The sequence below is a fragment of the Diospyros lotus genome, chromosome 3, assembly GCF_014633365.1.
Source record: "Diospyros lotus cultivar Yz01 chromosome 3, ASM1463336v1, whole genome shotgun sequence".
Classification (NCBI taxonomy): domain Eukaryota; kingdom Viridiplantae; phylum Streptophyta; class Magnoliopsida; order Ericales; family Ebenaceae; genus Diospyros; species Diospyros lotus.
In genome coordinates, this window is record NC_068340.1 from 29,550,111 (window position 1) to 29,568,763 (window position 18,653).

Consider the following 18,653-nt stretch of genomic DNA (forward strand, 5'->3'; position numbering starts at 1 on the left):
CGTTGTACGATCATAACCCTTATAAATGTACTTATGTATATACTTGACACATCTCATTCCAGCACAAACTTCCACATTTATATGACAATTGAAAAGTTTAGAAAGATATGCATTGTATGGTACGACATCCCTGTTATCAACTTCTTGCCCCCTCACAGTATGTACTTGACCATTATTGCGACGACGATAGATAGGGTATCCATCTTGATCCATAGTTGTTGTTTCTGTAAAAACTCGAGGGTATCTCTTAGTGCATCTACCATTTTCCATACATGGTGCTTGTGGATTTCGAGCACCACACGGTCCATGTACCATATAACATTTGATAGTTTCAAAAAGTATAGGATCATCTTTTGGGTCTGGAAATTCTGCAGAGACTAATTTATCTACTTGAGCACATGTCCGAATTTTGTCTAGGCCTTTAAGAAATAAAAGTGCATGCATATGAGGGAGGCCTCGTTTTTTAAATTCAATTGTAAAAACATGTGCAACTTTATTTCCAAACACTTTATTTGTTTCTATCACCTTCATCAAACATTTTCTCTTCAACTCAAAAACACGGGCAATTAAATCAGGACGATCAATAGGTTTTTGATGTGGTAATAATGCTGAAGTAATTTCTGGCCAATTGGGATTTGCAGTCATGGTCAGGAAAATATCTGGGTGTTGGTTGTATCGCGTGATAGCCATTGAATCTTGAAAAATTTCAAACATATGTCTAGGACTACCAGTAAACGAAGATGGCAAAACAAACCTTTGACCAATTTGACCAGGTCGCACATAATCTGGATCCATATCCGACAACTCTTGGTAAAGCTCAGCCCGAAGTTTCCCTTGATTAAGCTTGTAGTATGTCAATCGATTTTGCTCAGTTGCAGCCCAAGCATCTACCAAAAACTCTTGAAATAGTTTCCCACCTCTCAAAATTGTTGAATACTCTGTGGATCGTTCAAACAAACGATAACTATAAAAATCCATTTGAGTAAGTTGATCAGTTGAAGATCGATCATACTGAACATTCCACAATTTCAGCTCAGGTTCCCATCCAAGCTCACCATATGGAAATAATAAAACATAATGTAATGGCAAATATGCTGGGTGACATTCATTAATTTGCATTAACTCATTATTTTCTCGAAAATGTAAGATAATATCTCTCATTCCACTTGCCTCTGTTCCATCACCTGGTATTACAATCGCAATCTCATCTGCAGTTGGTAGGTTATACCGACGTCGATCAGTTCTTGAATTGTAATGAAGATGAGCTGGTATATTGTGTCCTGTCGAGTCTAATTGATGTAAAATGACATGAGCCTGGTGAAATTTATCTACAAATGCATTGACTTGCAACAAATTATCCTGAATAGTTTTGAGAACATCCCTTCTCAAGATAGGATTTCTACGATTACGAATTTCTAAAGCTGAATCAGGGTCATAGATATATAGTTGAGCATAACTCGCATCCTGCCCTGGTTGTGGTTGTAGCGATCCTGTTCGATGTCGCAATTCCCCATGAATTGTGAATGATGTAGGGCCCTTTCCACTGAGTACTCTAGGATCTAATGTAGCACCAAGACTCGTAAAAGCATTGGCTGCGTTGTACACTCGAGTATAACTTTGAAATGATTTTGATTGATCATTATTCCCATCATACAACGCTTGAAGTGGTGGAGGGGGTGTAATAAGTAAAGGTAGCCTAACATTTCCTTCTAAACAACAAGTTCCGAATAAGGGGCGCTTCATAGATGATTTTGTCAATTTTTCATCCATTCAATGTAAGGCTGAACAATAAGGACATAATACATCCATCTTGCCAAGATAATGACGGTCAGAATCTTTGTGTAGTCGGACGTCAATTGATGTACTCATAGGCATATCTTCTAATTCATCATCCGTACATAAATCTTCTTGAAGAAATTGATTTATAGGAGTAGACATATGAATATTTGTGTATAAATAAAAATTTGTAAAACAAAACGGTATGAGTAAAGTATGTATTTCAAGATTATACACAATAGTTTATCGATTTCTTTGCGGAGCCAAAGATGTGATTGGTATAGAAAACGAACGTGTAGAATGATGGGTAACCATTATTCGTTTTTGTGCCGAATAAGAATCTTCAGTTATTGTTTCCCACTCCAGGCGAGTGCAATCGCGACGAATTGGTGTTAAAGAAGATTGTCTTGGGTTAATACATTCATTTGATTTTTCTCGTTCTCGTCGCAAGCGTTGTCCCAATTGATATGCAGAACATGACTTTTGAATTTTTTCACGTTCTCGTCGTGCACGCTGGGCCAATGCAGCTTTTGATAACACATTATCATTGTGTGCTTATAATGAGAATATTTTAGGAGTATGCACTTGTTAGTTTAAAGACACTACCCATCTCTTTAGCGTGTGATATTTTCTAATTTCCTTTTCACTCTTCTTATTCTTTCCTTAAAAACTTCTTATACGGAAAATAAAAAATTAAAAAAACTATATTATGTAGTTTCCTATTTTTGTTTTATGTTTTTCTCTTATATATTTTCTTCTCTTATTCGTTTTCTTCTCTTTTTAATAGACAAACATATTAAAAATTCAGATTAATGCTTACTTTAACATGTTTTAGAAAAATATTTCACATTCAATAAAAAGAATTTTGAATAAATATTTGAAAAAAAAAACTTTTTAAAAATATACATAAAAAAGAGTATATGACACTATGTAATTCCTAAAAAAATCTATATGATAATATTCGAAAAAGAAACTTTTAAAACTTGTTGAGAAACCATACCACATGATGTACTTTTTTCTTTCATTTGCCAGAAGGGATAGCCTTTTCTTTTTCCTTTGCCTTTGCCTATAATAAAAAATAAGTAGAATATATTTATAAATTATTTTTAAAATGGTAAGAAAATGTATATCCTTACCTCACGAATGCGAATAGTATTAAGGTCACGCTCATCGCGAATAACAACATTAACGTTTCTTTCTTGAAGAAATTGAACCTATACATACAAACATGTTAAAGTGATAAATAAAACTTTATACACATAAATAAAAAAATTAATAAAGGGAATTGATATTACGGTTCGGTGTAAGTCTCCATCCGCCTATAAAGTATGAGGAAAAAAACATTCTATTAGAAGAAAATTAGATATGATAAGTTTTTTTTTTTAAAAAAAAAAAATAGGCCTTACATTATAAGAGAGGTACTTAAAATTATATGAAGAAAAAAAAAACTTACTTGACAAAAAATAGTGATATTGTCCATAACTGTTGTACTTCAACCTAAAAATGTTTAATTGGCAATGTCATGTTATTTCCAAATCAGTTGCTACCAAATCAAATAATAAAATTTAATATTTTATTTAAATAAATAACTGTAATGGATGGAAAATACTTAACAGGTTATAGTCAAGATGTATTTTAACAATCACATTAAAATAATAAAATTAAAATTGGAGCACAACAATTGTCCAAATTTGAACTCTTATCTTTCCTAGCTGACTACAGTTTTATATAAATGAAATTAAAACCAAAATCAAAGCCTGATATGAATAATTATCACATGGAAAGTTCAAACATAAATTTAGGCAAAAAAATAAATTTCAACAGATAATAATGTCATTTTATAAATAATAATAAATAATTATTTTATACACACATTTATATATATCTATATATACACGAACACACATAGCTGTCATGGCAACCGTCGCCCGTTGCCTACCGCCATGGCTGCGGCCATCAATGGAGGGATCCCTGATTCGAGGTCGAAGAATCTTCTGTTCTTGACAGTGAGTGATCGGAAACCCTTCCCATGGGTCAGGAACTCTTGGTTGGGGAACACGTTTTTTTTATGTTATTTTAACTAATTTCATAATTAGTTATTCTTTTTATGTTATTCTTTTTGAGTAACCAATTTCAATTTACACGGTTGGTTTTTTTACATTGTTAGTTTTTTTTTATTTAAAAAAATTTAAATGTTATAGTCCATAATTATTTTTTAAAAAAAATAAAGCTTACACTGTTGATAGTCCATAATTTTTTAAAAAATTGATATTTAGAATACTTAATTGATATTTAAAATTAAATATTAATTTTTAAAAAAAATAAATTTTTAAAAAATTGCCACGCATGGAGCATCTTTTGCCGCCCATACAGATATATATACATACCCATACACATACATGTGCTACATAAATATATATGTGAAACTTTATTTAAGAGAATACCATTTGACAGAAAACATTAAACATTAGACAAAGAGAGAGAAGCAAACATTAGATTCCATTTGGAATGAGCAAATATTAAATTCCAAACATTAAACATTGGATTCCAAACGTAACTCGAATGAGAAGCAAACATTATATTGCTTTTGTGCATACATAAACATTAAACATTAAACAAAGAACAACAAACATTATATAGTCAAACGTAACTCAAATGAGCAAACATTAGATTCCTAAGAATATCAAACATTAGATTGCTTCTGTGCATACATATAAAATTTAATTCCAAAGAACAATGAACATATATGTATGTAAACAACGAACACCATCGTTTTTGGCGTACATTACATACATACATACACAGAAGGGGCGACGGGGACGGCGAGGCAAGCTGTGCTGTGGCCGGGTGGAGGCGACGATTGGTGTGAGCAGCTGCAAGGGCGACAGCGGTGGCTGGGTGGGAGCGATGGCGGTTCGAGCGGCCGTAGGGGCAGGGGAGATAGAGAAAGAAAGAAAATGAGAGGGGAAGGGATAGAGGCAGAGCAGCCAGCAATGGTTTGGCGCTTTGAGAGAGAAAGAGAGAGAGAGAAAAGGAGGGGCCGGGACAGAAGAGAAAGAGTGTGTGCGTGTGAGGATGGGATGGTTTTGGGGGAGGGGGGAAACATAGCTTGATCTTAACCATTGATGAAAAATCAAAACCCATCTCAACTATTGAAAAAATGTCCCCCTCACATTTGTGTTATACAATTCAAAAATCTTTTGTCGGCTGTCATGGTTGTGACCATCAATTGAGGAAACCCCGATTTGGGGTCGAAAAAACTTGGGTTCACGACTGTGAGTGGTCGAGAACTTTTGTGTTCCCCGACTCCTATGGGTTATGAATTCTTGGTCGGAGAACACGTTTTTTTTTATGTTATTTTAATTAAAAAAGATTTTATTATAATAAAATAAAAATATAGAATTAATAAAATTAAAAAAAATCTTGAATTAAACGTTTTTTTCTATTAACTAATTTCTATTAAACTCAGTAAATTAAATATTCTTTTTGATTATTCATTATTATTTATAATTATTCATTATTATTCATTATTCATTATTATTAATATTCATAATATAATTATTATTAGTCATTTTATAAACAATTTATAAATTTTTAAATGACAATTTAGTCACGTCTACTGTTGAAAATAATCTATAAATTGTTTTAATATAAATTTTAATATCAATCTTAATATAAATTGTTTAAGAATAATTTAGTCACGTCTACTGTTGGTGTCTTTTTTTATTTAAAAAATTTCAATTATGGACTATTGAAAGCAAAGGCTAGGTTTAAATAGAAATAATAATTAAAGTATTTTTAATCTCCTCACTCAAGCTTAAAGTATAATTTTATTTACTTGTGATTTCTCCTCTTTCTTTTTTTTTTATTTAATTAATTTGATGCAATCAATCAGTGGTTATGTCGTGTGAGTTAATGAATTTTTTAATAAATCTATATATATTTGTGACAAAAATTAAGTTTATATTCTTTTTGTTATTTTCAAGTCATTTTTAATTTTTAATTTTTTTAAAAATAAAAATAAGTTTATTTTGTCATTTTAAAAAATATATTTTCAAAAATAAAAAAAATTATAAAATTATTTTCAACCAAAACAATCTCTAAATTCAAAACATGAAAAATATAATCCATTTTTCATATTTTGACTCTAAAAAATAAAAGTAAAAAAAAAAGAAAAAAAATTATTCTTAAATTTTAAAAATAAAATTATATATTTATTTAAAATTAAAAAAATATAGTATATTTATATTATAATTAAAAATATAAGATAACACATAATATATTATTAAGTATATTACACATATTATGTATAACAATATTTAATATAAATTATCACCAACAATTTATTACTCAAATTTATTATTTTATTTTAATAGTAAAATTTTATTTAAAAGAGTAAATTGTATTATTTAATAATAAAATTCATTAAATAAAATATCATAAAATAATTTTTTTCAAAATTTTAAAATAAAGTATTTTCCAATTTTCTGTTTTAAGGAACAATTTTTTTAAAATAACAAAAAGAACATATTTTTAATTTTTTTTAAAAAAGACTATCAAAATAAAAAATAAAAAATAAATTTAAAACTCAAAATTAAAAATTAAAAACATAAAGAGAACGGAGTCTATTTTACTACTTTAGCAAAAAATGGCACTTATATATATTTATATACATAAAATATTGTCAAACTTCTTTAACATAAAGATATTTTTTTAAACATAAATATTTTTAAAGACAAATGCGAAGCAAATTTGGTGATTTTTTTTAAAGAAAATTTTCAAGTAGGGTTAAACATTAGGATAAGATGAAAAATATTTTTGTTAATAATTTAAGATTATAATTGGACTATGAACGTATTGGAACAATATATTATACTCCATATATTGGTTGTATTTAAACAATATTGTATGTGAAATATTATAAGCAAAAAGTATCTAAAATAAAAATAAATTTATCTTATTTGTAATTTTTAAAATATTATTATATATGAACAAGCCAAATATTGTTGTTATCCACTCATCCTAGATTCTCGAATCAAATTGGGCAGTTTAAAAGAAACATCTGAAAAATAAACCCATGGAAGGGCAGCACGGGCAACGACACGGAGCCAGGATCCGAGACCCGGAAGGGCCGATGTCATGTTCGTCTAGTCGGGACCCGCTAAAAAGAAATCTCTAGATCTACGGCCACGCGTAAAATCAGAACCCCCGACAATACGTCCGAACTCTCCCGAACCAGCTAGACGGTTACTTCCCGCTAATCACAATACCACATCGTCCGAACATTCTCGAAAAGTAGTTTTTCTTTATAAAGTGCCCACGCTTGACGCTTGATGCTCTCCTTGAGTTAGCATACTCTTCTGCTAGGCGAAGCAAATTCTTTGGTTTTCTGATCCTTTCCCTGTTGATTTTCTTTCTTCTTTGGTTACGTAGTTGTGCGAGTCTTCGGTTAGGTTCGCAAGAAAGATGGCAGGAAAAGGCGACGGACCGGCGATCGGGATCGATCTCGGGACAACCTACTCGTGCGTTGGCGTATGGCAGCACGATCGTGTCGAAATCATAGCCAATGATCAAGGCAACAGGACCACGCCGTCTTATGTTGCCTTCACCGATACCGAGCGTTTGATAGGAGATTCTGCCAAGAATCAAGTTGCGATGAACCCTACGAACACCGTCTTCGGTTAGTTCTGAGTTCCTAATTCATCTCTTTTTTGTTTTGGTCAGATCATTATTTTTTCCTTTCTGAGTCATTGGACCTGAAATCAATTTTGTTCCCGTGATGCCTTGTATCCATTTTCCTAAAGTGATCGGCAAAGTTCAAAATCGCTATTCTCATTACATTACCGCGCGTGCTCTGTTTCACTTGTTAGTTTGAACTTAGAAGCACGTGCTTTTTGTGCTATATGTTCTAATTGGGGCAATGATCTTTGATTTTCAGATGCTAAGCGTTTGATCGGAAGGAGATACAGTGATCCGTCTGTTCAGAGTGACATCAAGCTTTGGCCGTTCAAGGTCATAGCTGGTCCCGGCGACAAGCCAATGATTGTCGTCACATACAAAGGCGAAGAAAAGCAGTTTTCTGCTGAAGAAATCTCTTCGATGGTCCTCATAAAGATGAAAGAGATTGCAGAGGCTTACCTTAGCACTGCAGTGAAAAACGCTGTTGTTACCGTCCCGGCCTACTTTAATGACTCTCAGAGGCAGGCAACAAAAGATGCCGGGGTTATTTCCGGTCTCAATGTCATGCGTATCATTAATGAGCCCACTGCTGCTGCTATCGCCTACGGGCTCGATAAGAAAGCTAGCAGTGTCGGCGAAAAGAATGTGCTCATCTTCGATCTTGGCGGTGGGACGTTTGATGTCTCTTTGCTCACCATTGAAGAGGGTATATTCGAGGTGAAAGCCACGGCCGGAGACACGCATTTGGGAGGCGAGGACTTCGATAACCGAATGGTAAACCACTTTGTTCAGGAATTTAAGAGGAAGCACAAGAAGGATATTAGTGGGAATCCCAGAGCACTGAGGAGGTTGAGGACTGCTTGTGAAAGGGCTAAGAGGACTCTTTCATCGACTGCTCAAACAACAATTGAGATCGATTCTTTATTTGAGGGCGTTGATTTTTACTCAACCATCACTCGGGCGAGGTTCGAGGAGCTGAACATGGATTTGTTCAGGAAATGCATGGAGCCTGTGGAGAAATGCTTGAGGGATGCAAAGATGGATAAAAACAGTGTCCACGATGTGGTTCTTGTCGGTGGCTCTACCAGGATTCCGAAGGTCCAACAATTGTTGCAGGACTTCTTTAACGGGAAGGAGCTCTGCAAGAGCATTAATCCAGACGAGGCTGTCGCCTACGGTGCTGCCGTTCAAGCTGCAATTCTGAGTGGTGAGGGCAATGAGAAGGTACAGGACCTGTTGTTATTGGATGTCACTCCTCTCTCTCTTGGTCTGGAAACTGCTGGAGGAGTGATGACTGTTCTGATTCCCAGAAACACCACCATCCCGACCAAAAAGGAGCAGGTGTTCTCTACATATTCTGATAACCAACCCGGTGTGTTGATTCAAGTCTACGAGGGTGAGAGAACTAGGACTAGAGACAACAACTTGCTTGGCAAATTTGAGCTCTCCGGCATTCCTCCTGCTCCTAGGGGTGTTCCTCAAATCAATGTCTGTTTCGACATTGATGCCAATGGTATTTTGAATGTATCTGCTGAGGACAAAACCACTGGGCAGAAGAATAAAATCACCATTACCAACGACAAGGGCCGGCTGTCCAAGGAAGATATCGAGAAGATGGTCCAGGAAGCGGAAAAGTACAAGGCAGAGGATGAGGAGCACAAGAAGAAGGTTGAAGCAAAGAATGCGCTGGAAAACTATGCCTACAACATGAGGAACACGATCAAGGATGAAAAGATCAGCGCCAAGCTTCCTCCCGCTGACAAGAATAAGATTGAGGATGCAATTGATCAGGCCATTCACTGGCTGGATGCGAACCAGCTGGGCGAGGCGGATGAGTTTGAGGACAAAATGAAGGAGCTGGAGAGCATCTGCAACCCAATCATTGCCAAGATGTACCAGGGTGCTGGCGGTGCTGATATGGGTGGAGCCATGGATGAAGATGGTCCTTCAGCTGGTGCTGGAAGCGGTGCTGGGCCCAAGATTGAGGAAGTTGATTAAAGTGCTGGCTCTTGAATTTGATGTAAATTGCCTTGGCCCCCTTTGGAATTGTGTGTCATGTTGTGTGTCATGTTGTCTGTCTTCCTCGGGGCCCTGTTCTATTTTGTTTTCCCGCAGTCAGTATATATATGCAAGTCAGTAGTGTTCTCCCTGTTCTTTTTTTTTTTTTTTTCCCTATTTTTTTGGCTTACCATCAATGGACAGTATTTTTTTTTGTTTTTTAAAAATTATGTTGCTTCTCTTATCTCATTACTAAAGTAGTAGAGTAAGATATGGGGCTTCGAGCCACCATAACTCTAGACCGTCACTAGAACTAAATTAGATTAAACAGTTTGCATGGAAAAAAGATCCAATTAACTTGAACAATATGCGATGTTGGTTGCGGCCATGCGTTCGTGAATCGTGACTCAATTCTTTCAAGCTGGTTGGAAGTGGTCATTTTCTTCATCCATATTTGAACCACGAAACAAACATGTGAAGTAAAGAACCAAAGACCTCTCATAGGGGGTTGATACAGAATAAGGCCTTCCCTGTCCGTTTACAAAATGCTGGGGAAGTTCGACATAAAAAAAAACCTTCGAAATAGTTTTCCCGGCAATTTTTGACGCTTGATCATGAAGGCCCCGCCAAAGGCTATGACAGGAAAACTAGTCCGCTTTTGTAATTCCGAAAAGGTCAAAAAATACCACCACTGATCTAGAATGTCTTAGTCATTTGTAAACGCTGTTAAAAACAAACCGGTAGAAGTGTCGGAAAACACGGGAGATGGTCTAAAAAAATGCCAGGAAAGCGGATAAAAATCTGGCACAATTTCAGCATAAGCACCCCCCTGTTTTAGTTGATTGATTCCCAAATGTTACCCGTTACATGCACTCAACCCCATCAAACGCCCCCCCAAATTGTTCCAATGAGATCAATAACATCAAAAAGCACCAAATACCAAACACATCAACAAGCATTCATACAAGGACAACAAATCTTGGGCCAAAGGGGGATGAATGATGAAATCCCCAGTCAGCCCTTGCCTTTTCACATTCGGCCCAAGATGTTTTGGTTTAATTTAGAGCAAACATGTCAGACCCATTTTTCAATGAACTAAATCATGCAATATTTTTATTTAATGCAAAATGTCTAACCATCCTAAGTACATGTCATTCTAAATCTGCTCCGTCTAAACATATACATCATTTAAAATAGGAAATATAAACCATCAACCCCCCCAAAAAAAAAGTTTAGTATCATTCCACATAAACATCGTTAGTGGTAAAATGAAAATTTCATAACAATGCAAATATATATACATCTTGCTGAAAAGAGTAGTCCATTTATCATTGCTTTCTTTGTTTCTTCAATCGTGTTTGAAATAAAAGTACAACATAATAATTAGAAGTAATCATATAATAATAATATAACAAAGACATGAAAGTTGAACAAAATATCAATAAATAAAACAAAACATTAGCACATGCACAAATAATATTGTTAATATTTACGTTACGCCTCTATGGGAAGGCTCTGCACAAATAATACAGCATGGTAAGTTCAAAGTAAATAAAAACTGATGAAAAATATTGATAATATTTGGCAGTAACTTATAGATTGCTTTGGCGATGGGAGGTCGGGTTGGCACTTTTACGGCCTAGTAATTGGCTAATCAAGTTTGATCCTCTCCTATTTGTTTACAACAATGTCAACACGTACTTCGTCTAGAACTTCTCTAAAGTACAATAAACATTTCCATGAAGCCTCTATTAACAAAATCCTTGTGCAGTTTCGAAACATGCCTTTTCTTTTGCCAGCAGACTAGACTGATAATATTATTAACAGCAAAATTCATTTCATTGGTTTGTAATGTTCTAGAATCAAGTTTCAACCAGCATTTTCTACCTTCCACTTTCAGAGGCAACACGCACATCATTTGCAGAATATATAGTTGAGAGCAATTTTTTTTTTTTTAAAAAAAAAAAAAAGGTTTTAGGCAAGAAAGGAAGCATAACAAAATAAAGTGCACACTCACATCACAAACCCAAACATAAAAAATGTGTTATGCTTAAACAATACGATACAGAGTCCAAATACCATAAGTTGAATCAGTTTGTGACCTAATGACATACTAAGATAAAACACTATAACCCTTCTTTAATGTATAGCTCTTGTATAGGGATTTTTTTTAATCTTTTTTTTTTATCTCAAATAAACTTGTTATTAACAAGTTATATATCATCAGATCAGAATATATTGTTTTAGAATCTAATATATTAATAAGCTTTTTATTAACAAGTAATTAAAAACAACATCTGAACTCACCAAAGAACAACCTTTGAAAAATATAACCCTATTTTGGAAGCTAAATAGATAATTTACCATCATTGCGTCATTCCAAGGAGTGGGTATGAAAGATGGGTCATATGATGAAGATGACGTAGTAGGCATGTTTTTTGCATCCTCATCATTGCCTGAAGAAGCAAAACAGCAAGGAACCATCCCTGCAACAATCAACATTCATATTACACGCTCGTAATTGGAATGAAAATACTATTTTACAAATATAAGACATAACTTCTTTAGAAAACAAAAAAAAAAAAAGCAATACAAATATGCAATGGTATTTATTCAACTCTTATCCATGATTTGGTTACTCAACTGAAACTAGACATACGAACATAAAAGTAATATGACACACATGCAAGAAAAAAAAAAAGGATTTCAAAAATACTAAAATAAATAGCAATAACACACATAACTCAGAAGTATCTGGGTCTATACCCCTTTAAACATGATGGAACATTTCACTAGTTGACACTAAGGCCAATTTTGTTCTATGATCTATATACTAACAAAACAAGTACATAATGAGACAACCTGAAGAGTTTGCAGCCTTTTACTGGATCTTGAAAAAAAAAAATTTCTTTTTTTTTTGTTGGAAGTTGCTCAACATTATAGTTACCCATTAATTTGATGCTCTTTTTGTGAAATTTAATTTGTTCTCAAATCAATTTGAAAATTAAATTGCAATCATTGATTTCTGTTTTTGTAACTAAACTGGCAGTTGGTAAGTGATAAGCCGGATACATCCTGCCTCTAATTCCCACTCCTTTCTTATGGTAGAATGAAAGTAACCTTTTTTTTTTCTTAATCTAGTCAATTTAACAAGGTTTTGTCTTTATTATGTTGGAACAGAAATCTAGTCATTTTAGTAAATGAAAGTGGAAGGGATTAATTTCTTTTTCCTTTTCTAGTCAATTTAAGAAGGTTTTACCTTTACTATGTTGGACACAGCAATCTATACCAATGCTCTACTGTATAAGAGTTAGCTTTTGTGAACAATGACCATATTCTTTTCTTTCCGTGGCAGACAATGACCATATTCATTGAAAGCTTTTATCAGTTTTTTCTAGCTATTGTGGGTAAATCATACCAAAGATCACTAAATTTTGGTGTATTTTTTATTTTGATCACTAAACTTTAATTCTTTGCAATGTGATAATAGAAATTTAAAAAATTTTGCAATGTGGTCACATATAAGATTTTCCGATCACTCTATAGGCGGAGTGGGTGACGTGGCACTAATGTGGCAAACAATAAAAAATATTATGCAATAACAACCAATTAGAACGTGTCACGTGTCAAAAAATATTTTTATTATTTGCCACATCAGCGCCATGTCACCCTTTCCGGTTATAGGGTGACTGGAAAATCTTATATGTGACCACATTGCAAAATTTTTTAAACTTCTATGATCACATTGCAAAGAATTAAAGTTTAGTGACCAAAATGAAAAACACACCAAAGTTTAGTGATGTTTGGTGTGATTTACCCTTAACTTCCCCCCCCCCCCCCCCCCAACACACGATGTTCCACTAAAATCATAATTATGTTTAGTTGAACAAGAAAATTGTTCATCAGTTAAGTGTAGCTTGATGTAACAGCGAGTTCCAACAAGCTCAGCAAGTTCCAGCAATTTGCTGAACTTGCTGTTTCAGAAACTTGCCACACAAAAGCCCAACAAGTTCCAGCAGCTTGCTAGAATTTCTCTCTGTTTCAATTAAATTACCATTCCTCAAATCATCACACGAGTTACAAAATGCATTAAGTTTAAATACCCTATCCAATTGCACCATCCCACTAACACTACTTTTCATAAATCATAAAGGAAAGCCTCAACATTATATATGTCGGCCAGGTATAAACAAACTTAATGTCATAAGTATATAACCAAACCCTAAAGTACTGAGACTACAGAAAGTAGAAATGCCCAAAGAGACAAAGGATAAATTGAATTTCTGATTTTATTCAAGTAATCCTTGTCCAAGGCACAAAATGAGCTTATGCTACAAAAAGAATAAAGAGCCTTAGAAGGGGAGGCAGCAACCAAACCAAAATCTTCTGCCCAAGATTTTCAGGTAAAACACAAGAAATAAACAATGCAAAAATAACTGAAAAAGAGGGACTGATTGCGAAAATAATCAGAAAATACAAGGATTAGTCAATATATAACTCCATTCTTCGTGTTTATCAAAGGAAGAAGTGACACCGAACAAACTAGCTATAAAATACAACTGAAAATAAGAGAACAAAGAATGAAAAAATAATGTGTAATGACAACACATGACGACACTATCTAATGAACAGAGGGACCGAATGTGAAATAACTCACCTCCATAAAAGATGATCGGCGATAGCAGCAGAGAATTCCTTCCAGCAGCAGACTCATGATGACACGGTGATGAAGCATCCGAAAGCAAAGAGGGAAAAAGGGAGGGGGATTCATGTGGAAATGAGAAGGAGAGAGAACCAAACACAAAACACCTCACAGGGAATGAGGGAAAGAAAAAATGGGTGGGGGATTCAGGCATGGAATGGGATAGGGTTTTGTGAAAATGGTGTAGTTTTGCACATTGAAACAATTGCTGGTGTTTATTCATATTTACCAGGGTTTGAGAAAGAACAACCAAAAAACTTTGCTGTTCTACTTTGAGAATAACTGGGGTTTTCAAGGAAACAAGGGAAAGATTAACCAAAAAGAAAGCAAACAGAGGAACATACACATATTACCAACGTTTATTATCCACCAAAACTAGCATTTATAAACCCTGAGAAAACCCAAAACTTGATTCCCGCATCCACAATGTTTAATCACCTATATTACCAAATTTTTACCCAGTGAAATTTTCTACAAAAATTGGCAAATAAACTCCGAGAAAGTTTTTTTCTTTTTCCCTTGTAGAGCTATAAGCTTCATGAGTCCTACTCCAACATTAATCTAGAACAAACTCCACCTTCCCCTTCTCCAAGGTCTTCTTCCTCAAAAACCTGGCAGGGAATGGGGCATTTTTCCTTGATATGGCTAATTACTTGACGGTAATCATGCTCCCAAACAAAGGTTATGGAATGCAGACTTTTGAAGCATATATGATTCTTCTCCAATCTTCAATTACTGTACTAGTGCCATCTTTTGAGCATAATCTTCATTATCCAACAAATATCACATTGTTATGATTTGCTACCGTAACAGGAAGAGAAGGGTTTGGGGAAGAAAAAGAAGAAATAAGTAAAGATAGTAAGTTGACTTGGAACTGAATGGGACTACAAGAGTAATTCACAACATATAACAAATGATCCAATTCTTAACTGCATACATCAAAATTACACACAAAACTCACTTAAATATACAGAACAGGATTGCCCCAACACTGTAATTCTGTAAACATCTTGTTTATTTGATTCATCCAAATAGAAAAGTTGCATTCAACACTGTACATCATGATAAAAAGCACACCACGTTGCTATTTTTCCACCATCATCACAAAATACCAAATGCGAGACTACAATCACAAGAAGTGATATATAATTGCTTCCAAAACCTGGAACATCACAGGATAATATGGTATTAAACTGATTCCAAATTCCTCTTAAATAAAGAAGCTTATCAATGGAGTAGCCAGATCCTTACCACAGATCTTTGCAGTTCAACTTCCTATGCAGAGGACCAATCCCAGACTAAAGCTACTCACATAGAACAAAATAAAGCCACAATAATCAGTTATTGAGTTAATTGAGTCAGAAGTCAAAAGACTATCCAAGTAAACAAGAAAAGAAAAGGACTCTCTAAATAGTAGTGATGAATGTTTCAAAATTAGTGAGGATCATGTTGATTGTAGGAATTTTTACTATTTTGGATATAGTAAGTGCTAAAGATTGATCAGCTACCCTTACATTTCTCCAACCAAATGCCACATTCAAGACAAGACAAACTCATTGGGAGAGCGAAGGCAAACAGGAACCTCATGCTCTTCTGGCCCTGCTCGGTGTTTGGGCACTAAAATCTCTAGTATTGTTCCGCTTTTGTCAAAGTATGCTTCTAGTTTCGCATCATCAGGAATTCGAGTGGCAAGGGGGATTTCCCTTTTGAATTCCCCAGGAGGACAGTGCTCAGGAGATGGATCAGTGAGCTTGAAAGTTCTGTCATTTCTCTGGACAAAGGGCATGCATGTTGTGCTGACTGATGATATCTTCACCACGCCATGAGTGAGATTGTTCCACCAATGAACCTTTACCTTTTCAGGATCAGCAAAAGGCAAGGAAATGATAATTAAGTATCCTTCTTCATCCTCGTAGATAGTTTTGGCAGCTGTAACAGGACCATATATATTCCTCATTACTCCACTAAACTCATTTGTCCAAGGTGGCTCAATCGGGTGGACAACTGTATCTTGAGGATTAACAGGCAAACAGCAATCTTCATCGTGACCATGTGAAAAGACATCCTTCCTCCTCTTGTTGCAAGCAGGTAAAAGCTCTATTCCATTGCCATTTACATGGTCTAACGGTGACAAATTCAATCCAGACCCATTGTGCAGCTTCTTTGAAGAGGGTTGTGGATTGCTCCTCAATGGAGGAAGTGGTCTCTCAAGCTCAAAATCTGTGATTGGAATATTCCTCCATGAGCTATAATCCCTTGCTTCAGGAGGGATAGAGAAATTCAGATCCCTGCCCGTTAGTTCCATCCACTTCTTTTGCTCTTCCTCATCAAGACCCAGAAGATTAGGGGACGAAACAAGCTCAATCCCGTGCACACACTGAGGATTTGAAAGGCCCCTATAATGTTTACGCTGCATTCTGTGAGATCGTACAAAGCCCTTGTCAACACTAAATGGAAATGGACGCTCACCCTGGCGAGAATGTCCATTCATGTAACTTCTCAACTGCATCTTACCTAATGCATTATCCGGTCTCTCCTTAAAAACCCACATATACATGTTCTCCATATCATGCTGGACCAGAAAGACATCAAGTTGGAGATTTGACTTGTCAAACCCAGAGACCCCATTACCATCTCGGACCGTGTTGCATTTTGATTTATCCTTCAAAACAGGCTTGAAGTAGAAACTAAAGAAAAACCAAGCACCCCATATGCTATCTAATCGCTTAGCACATTTCCGCTCACTCTTGGACATATACATCAAGGTATCAGATTCATTAATTTGATGCCCAAGACCAACGTCTAACATATCAAACGCATCATGGCTCCATGGTTGAAGTGGAGGACTACGATCCACTGTCAGTGGGAGATTAATGTCAGGTGGGCGGCAGGGGACGACCTGCCGGTTCATGTCTCGGTCTGATTCCTCATGTGAATTGGCAATTGGATCCATTGATAAGAATGTTGACGGGTGATAATTCTCAATTGATAAGCTAGTGAGTAAATCTTCCCCCATGTTTAAAATATGCCCCGCCTCCTATACGGTTCTGCTACTGATGTATATGGAATTGCAAACAAACGAAATCAACAAAATCACTTCATAGCATCTCCATGTAAACAAACTCCCCAGCACATACACGGGACTGATCTTAGCTAAATAATACTCAAATCTTTATCTTGAAACGAATCAAAAAAAAAAAAAAAAAGAAGGGGGTATTCAGGAATTGAGAACACTGAAGACCAATCTCAGAACCTTTTCAATTCCTAACCAGAGAAGGTGAGACGTAATAAACAAAACCCTCAAAATCTGTCCCGTAGAAAGAGCCAAAAGCAAGACAGACAAACTATACAGGCTGAATCAATGGAAGAGGAAACCAAAAGCGTGTGCACATAAGGGATCTCAGAAGATTACCTTTCCGTGAAACAAAAGGGCTATCGAGAGAGAGAGAGAGAGAGGGGGGGAGGGGGGGCGGAGGGAGAGAGAGAGAGAATAACGAAATAAACAGTGACGTACACTGTTCAATGGCCGTCTGTTTGGACGGATTTATGACCATAAGGTCCCCAACGCTGCCGTCTCAAATTATGCTTCTCTTTTAATTGTTTTCCGATGCCATTAATAACCAAAAGGAAAAATTACTCAATTTTTGTTGTTGATTCATTTTAAAATAAAATCATATATATTTTTCTTTTTCTCTACCCTCCTCCGTTTCAGTACTCTCCCCATCTCTCTCTTAGCTGAGTCAACTCGAATAATTAAAATTTTTAGAACTATTATTTAAATATTAAAAATAGAAACAAACACTGGCATGCATTTTTGTTTGGGTTTTTACCAAATAAGGGTAGCTTTGGAATAAAATAAAATACAATTCGCTGTTCATAAAAGAGTACTAAGCTTTTGTATCCATGACGATTCTACATGAACACTTTTTTTTTTTTTTTGAGAAATTAAATTTATATTTGTTGATTTATCATTAGGTGTCCTATGAGAAGGCTAGATCTAAATTCTTTTGACCAATCATATTGAAGCACGTCACTTTGACTGACCAAGAGAGCAAGGTCAGTCAGTCAGACTAGTATTGTCCGCAAAAAAAAAAAAAAAAAATCTCTATAAAATGATATATACACACACATCAGTGTTGAATTCTTTTTCCTTTTGGGCTTTTTTTTTTTTTTTTTTTGCTGAATCCTTTAATATGCCTTTCAAAACTCAGTTAAAGTACCAATTATTCGAATGGACTCCTATTAAATGGATAGTGTTATCTTGGGAGCACTTAAAATTAATTTTTTTAGTCAAAATTTACTGCCTCACAAAGCGCGCACACTCACAATATAAATGAATTTAGAGATCAAATCAATATGAAAAAAACATAATGAAAAATTGATAGAAATTAAATCAAATCATATAAGAACATAGTCTTTATTCTGGTTCAGATTATAGGACAAATCTAGCCTTCAAAACCTTTTAAGAGTGGTCTTCCTTTGATTTATTAGAATGCGA

At 35.0% G+C, this 18,653-nt stretch overlaps 2 protein-coding genes across 4 annotated transcripts; one reads left to right on the forward strand and one right to left on the reverse strand.

Moving 5' to 3' along the window:
* The first annotated feature begins 7,092 nt into the window (after positions 1 to 7,092).
* LOC127796755 (heat shock cognate 70 kDa protein 2-like) lies at positions 7,093 to 9,604 on the forward strand. The gene is made up of 2 exons (XM_052329122.1): positions 7,093 to 7,456; positions 7,715 to 9,604. Exons 1-2 carry the CDS (start codon positions 7,243 to 7,245, stop codon positions 9,451 to 9,453), a joined length of 1,953 nt encoding a protein of 650 aa, XP_052185082.1. The 5' UTR covers positions 7,093 to 7,242; the 3' UTR covers positions 9,454 to 9,604.
* LOC127796756 (uncharacterized) lies at positions 9,595 to 17,643 on the reverse strand. Of its 3 annotated transcripts, none has more exons than XR_008022077.1 (3): positions 14,111 to 17,643; positions 11,818 to 11,939; positions 9,595 to 10,176 (listed from the first exon to the last, which is right to left on the reverse strand). XR_008022077.1 is itself a non-coding variant. In XM_052329123.1 (2 exons), exon 1 carries the CDS (start codon positions 17,169 to 17,171, stop codon positions 15,693 to 15,695), a length of 1,479 nt encoding a protein of 492 aa, XP_052185083.1. In that variant the 5' UTR covers positions 17,172 to 17,643; the 3' UTR covers positions 15,052 to 15,459; positions 15,670 to 15,692. The 3 variants fall into 3 exon arrangements, 1 of the variants encoding a protein (XP_052185083.1); XR_008022078.1 differs by lacking the exons at positions 9,595 to 10,176; positions 11,818 to 11,939 and having other exon boundaries at positions 15,052 to 15,317; positions 15,407 to 15,459; positions 15,670 to 17,643; XM_052329123.1 differs by lacking the exons at positions 9,595 to 10,176; positions 11,818 to 11,939 and having other exon boundaries at positions 15,052 to 15,459; positions 15,670 to 17,643.
* Between the last annotated feature and the right edge of the window lie 1,010 nt (positions 17,644 to 18,653).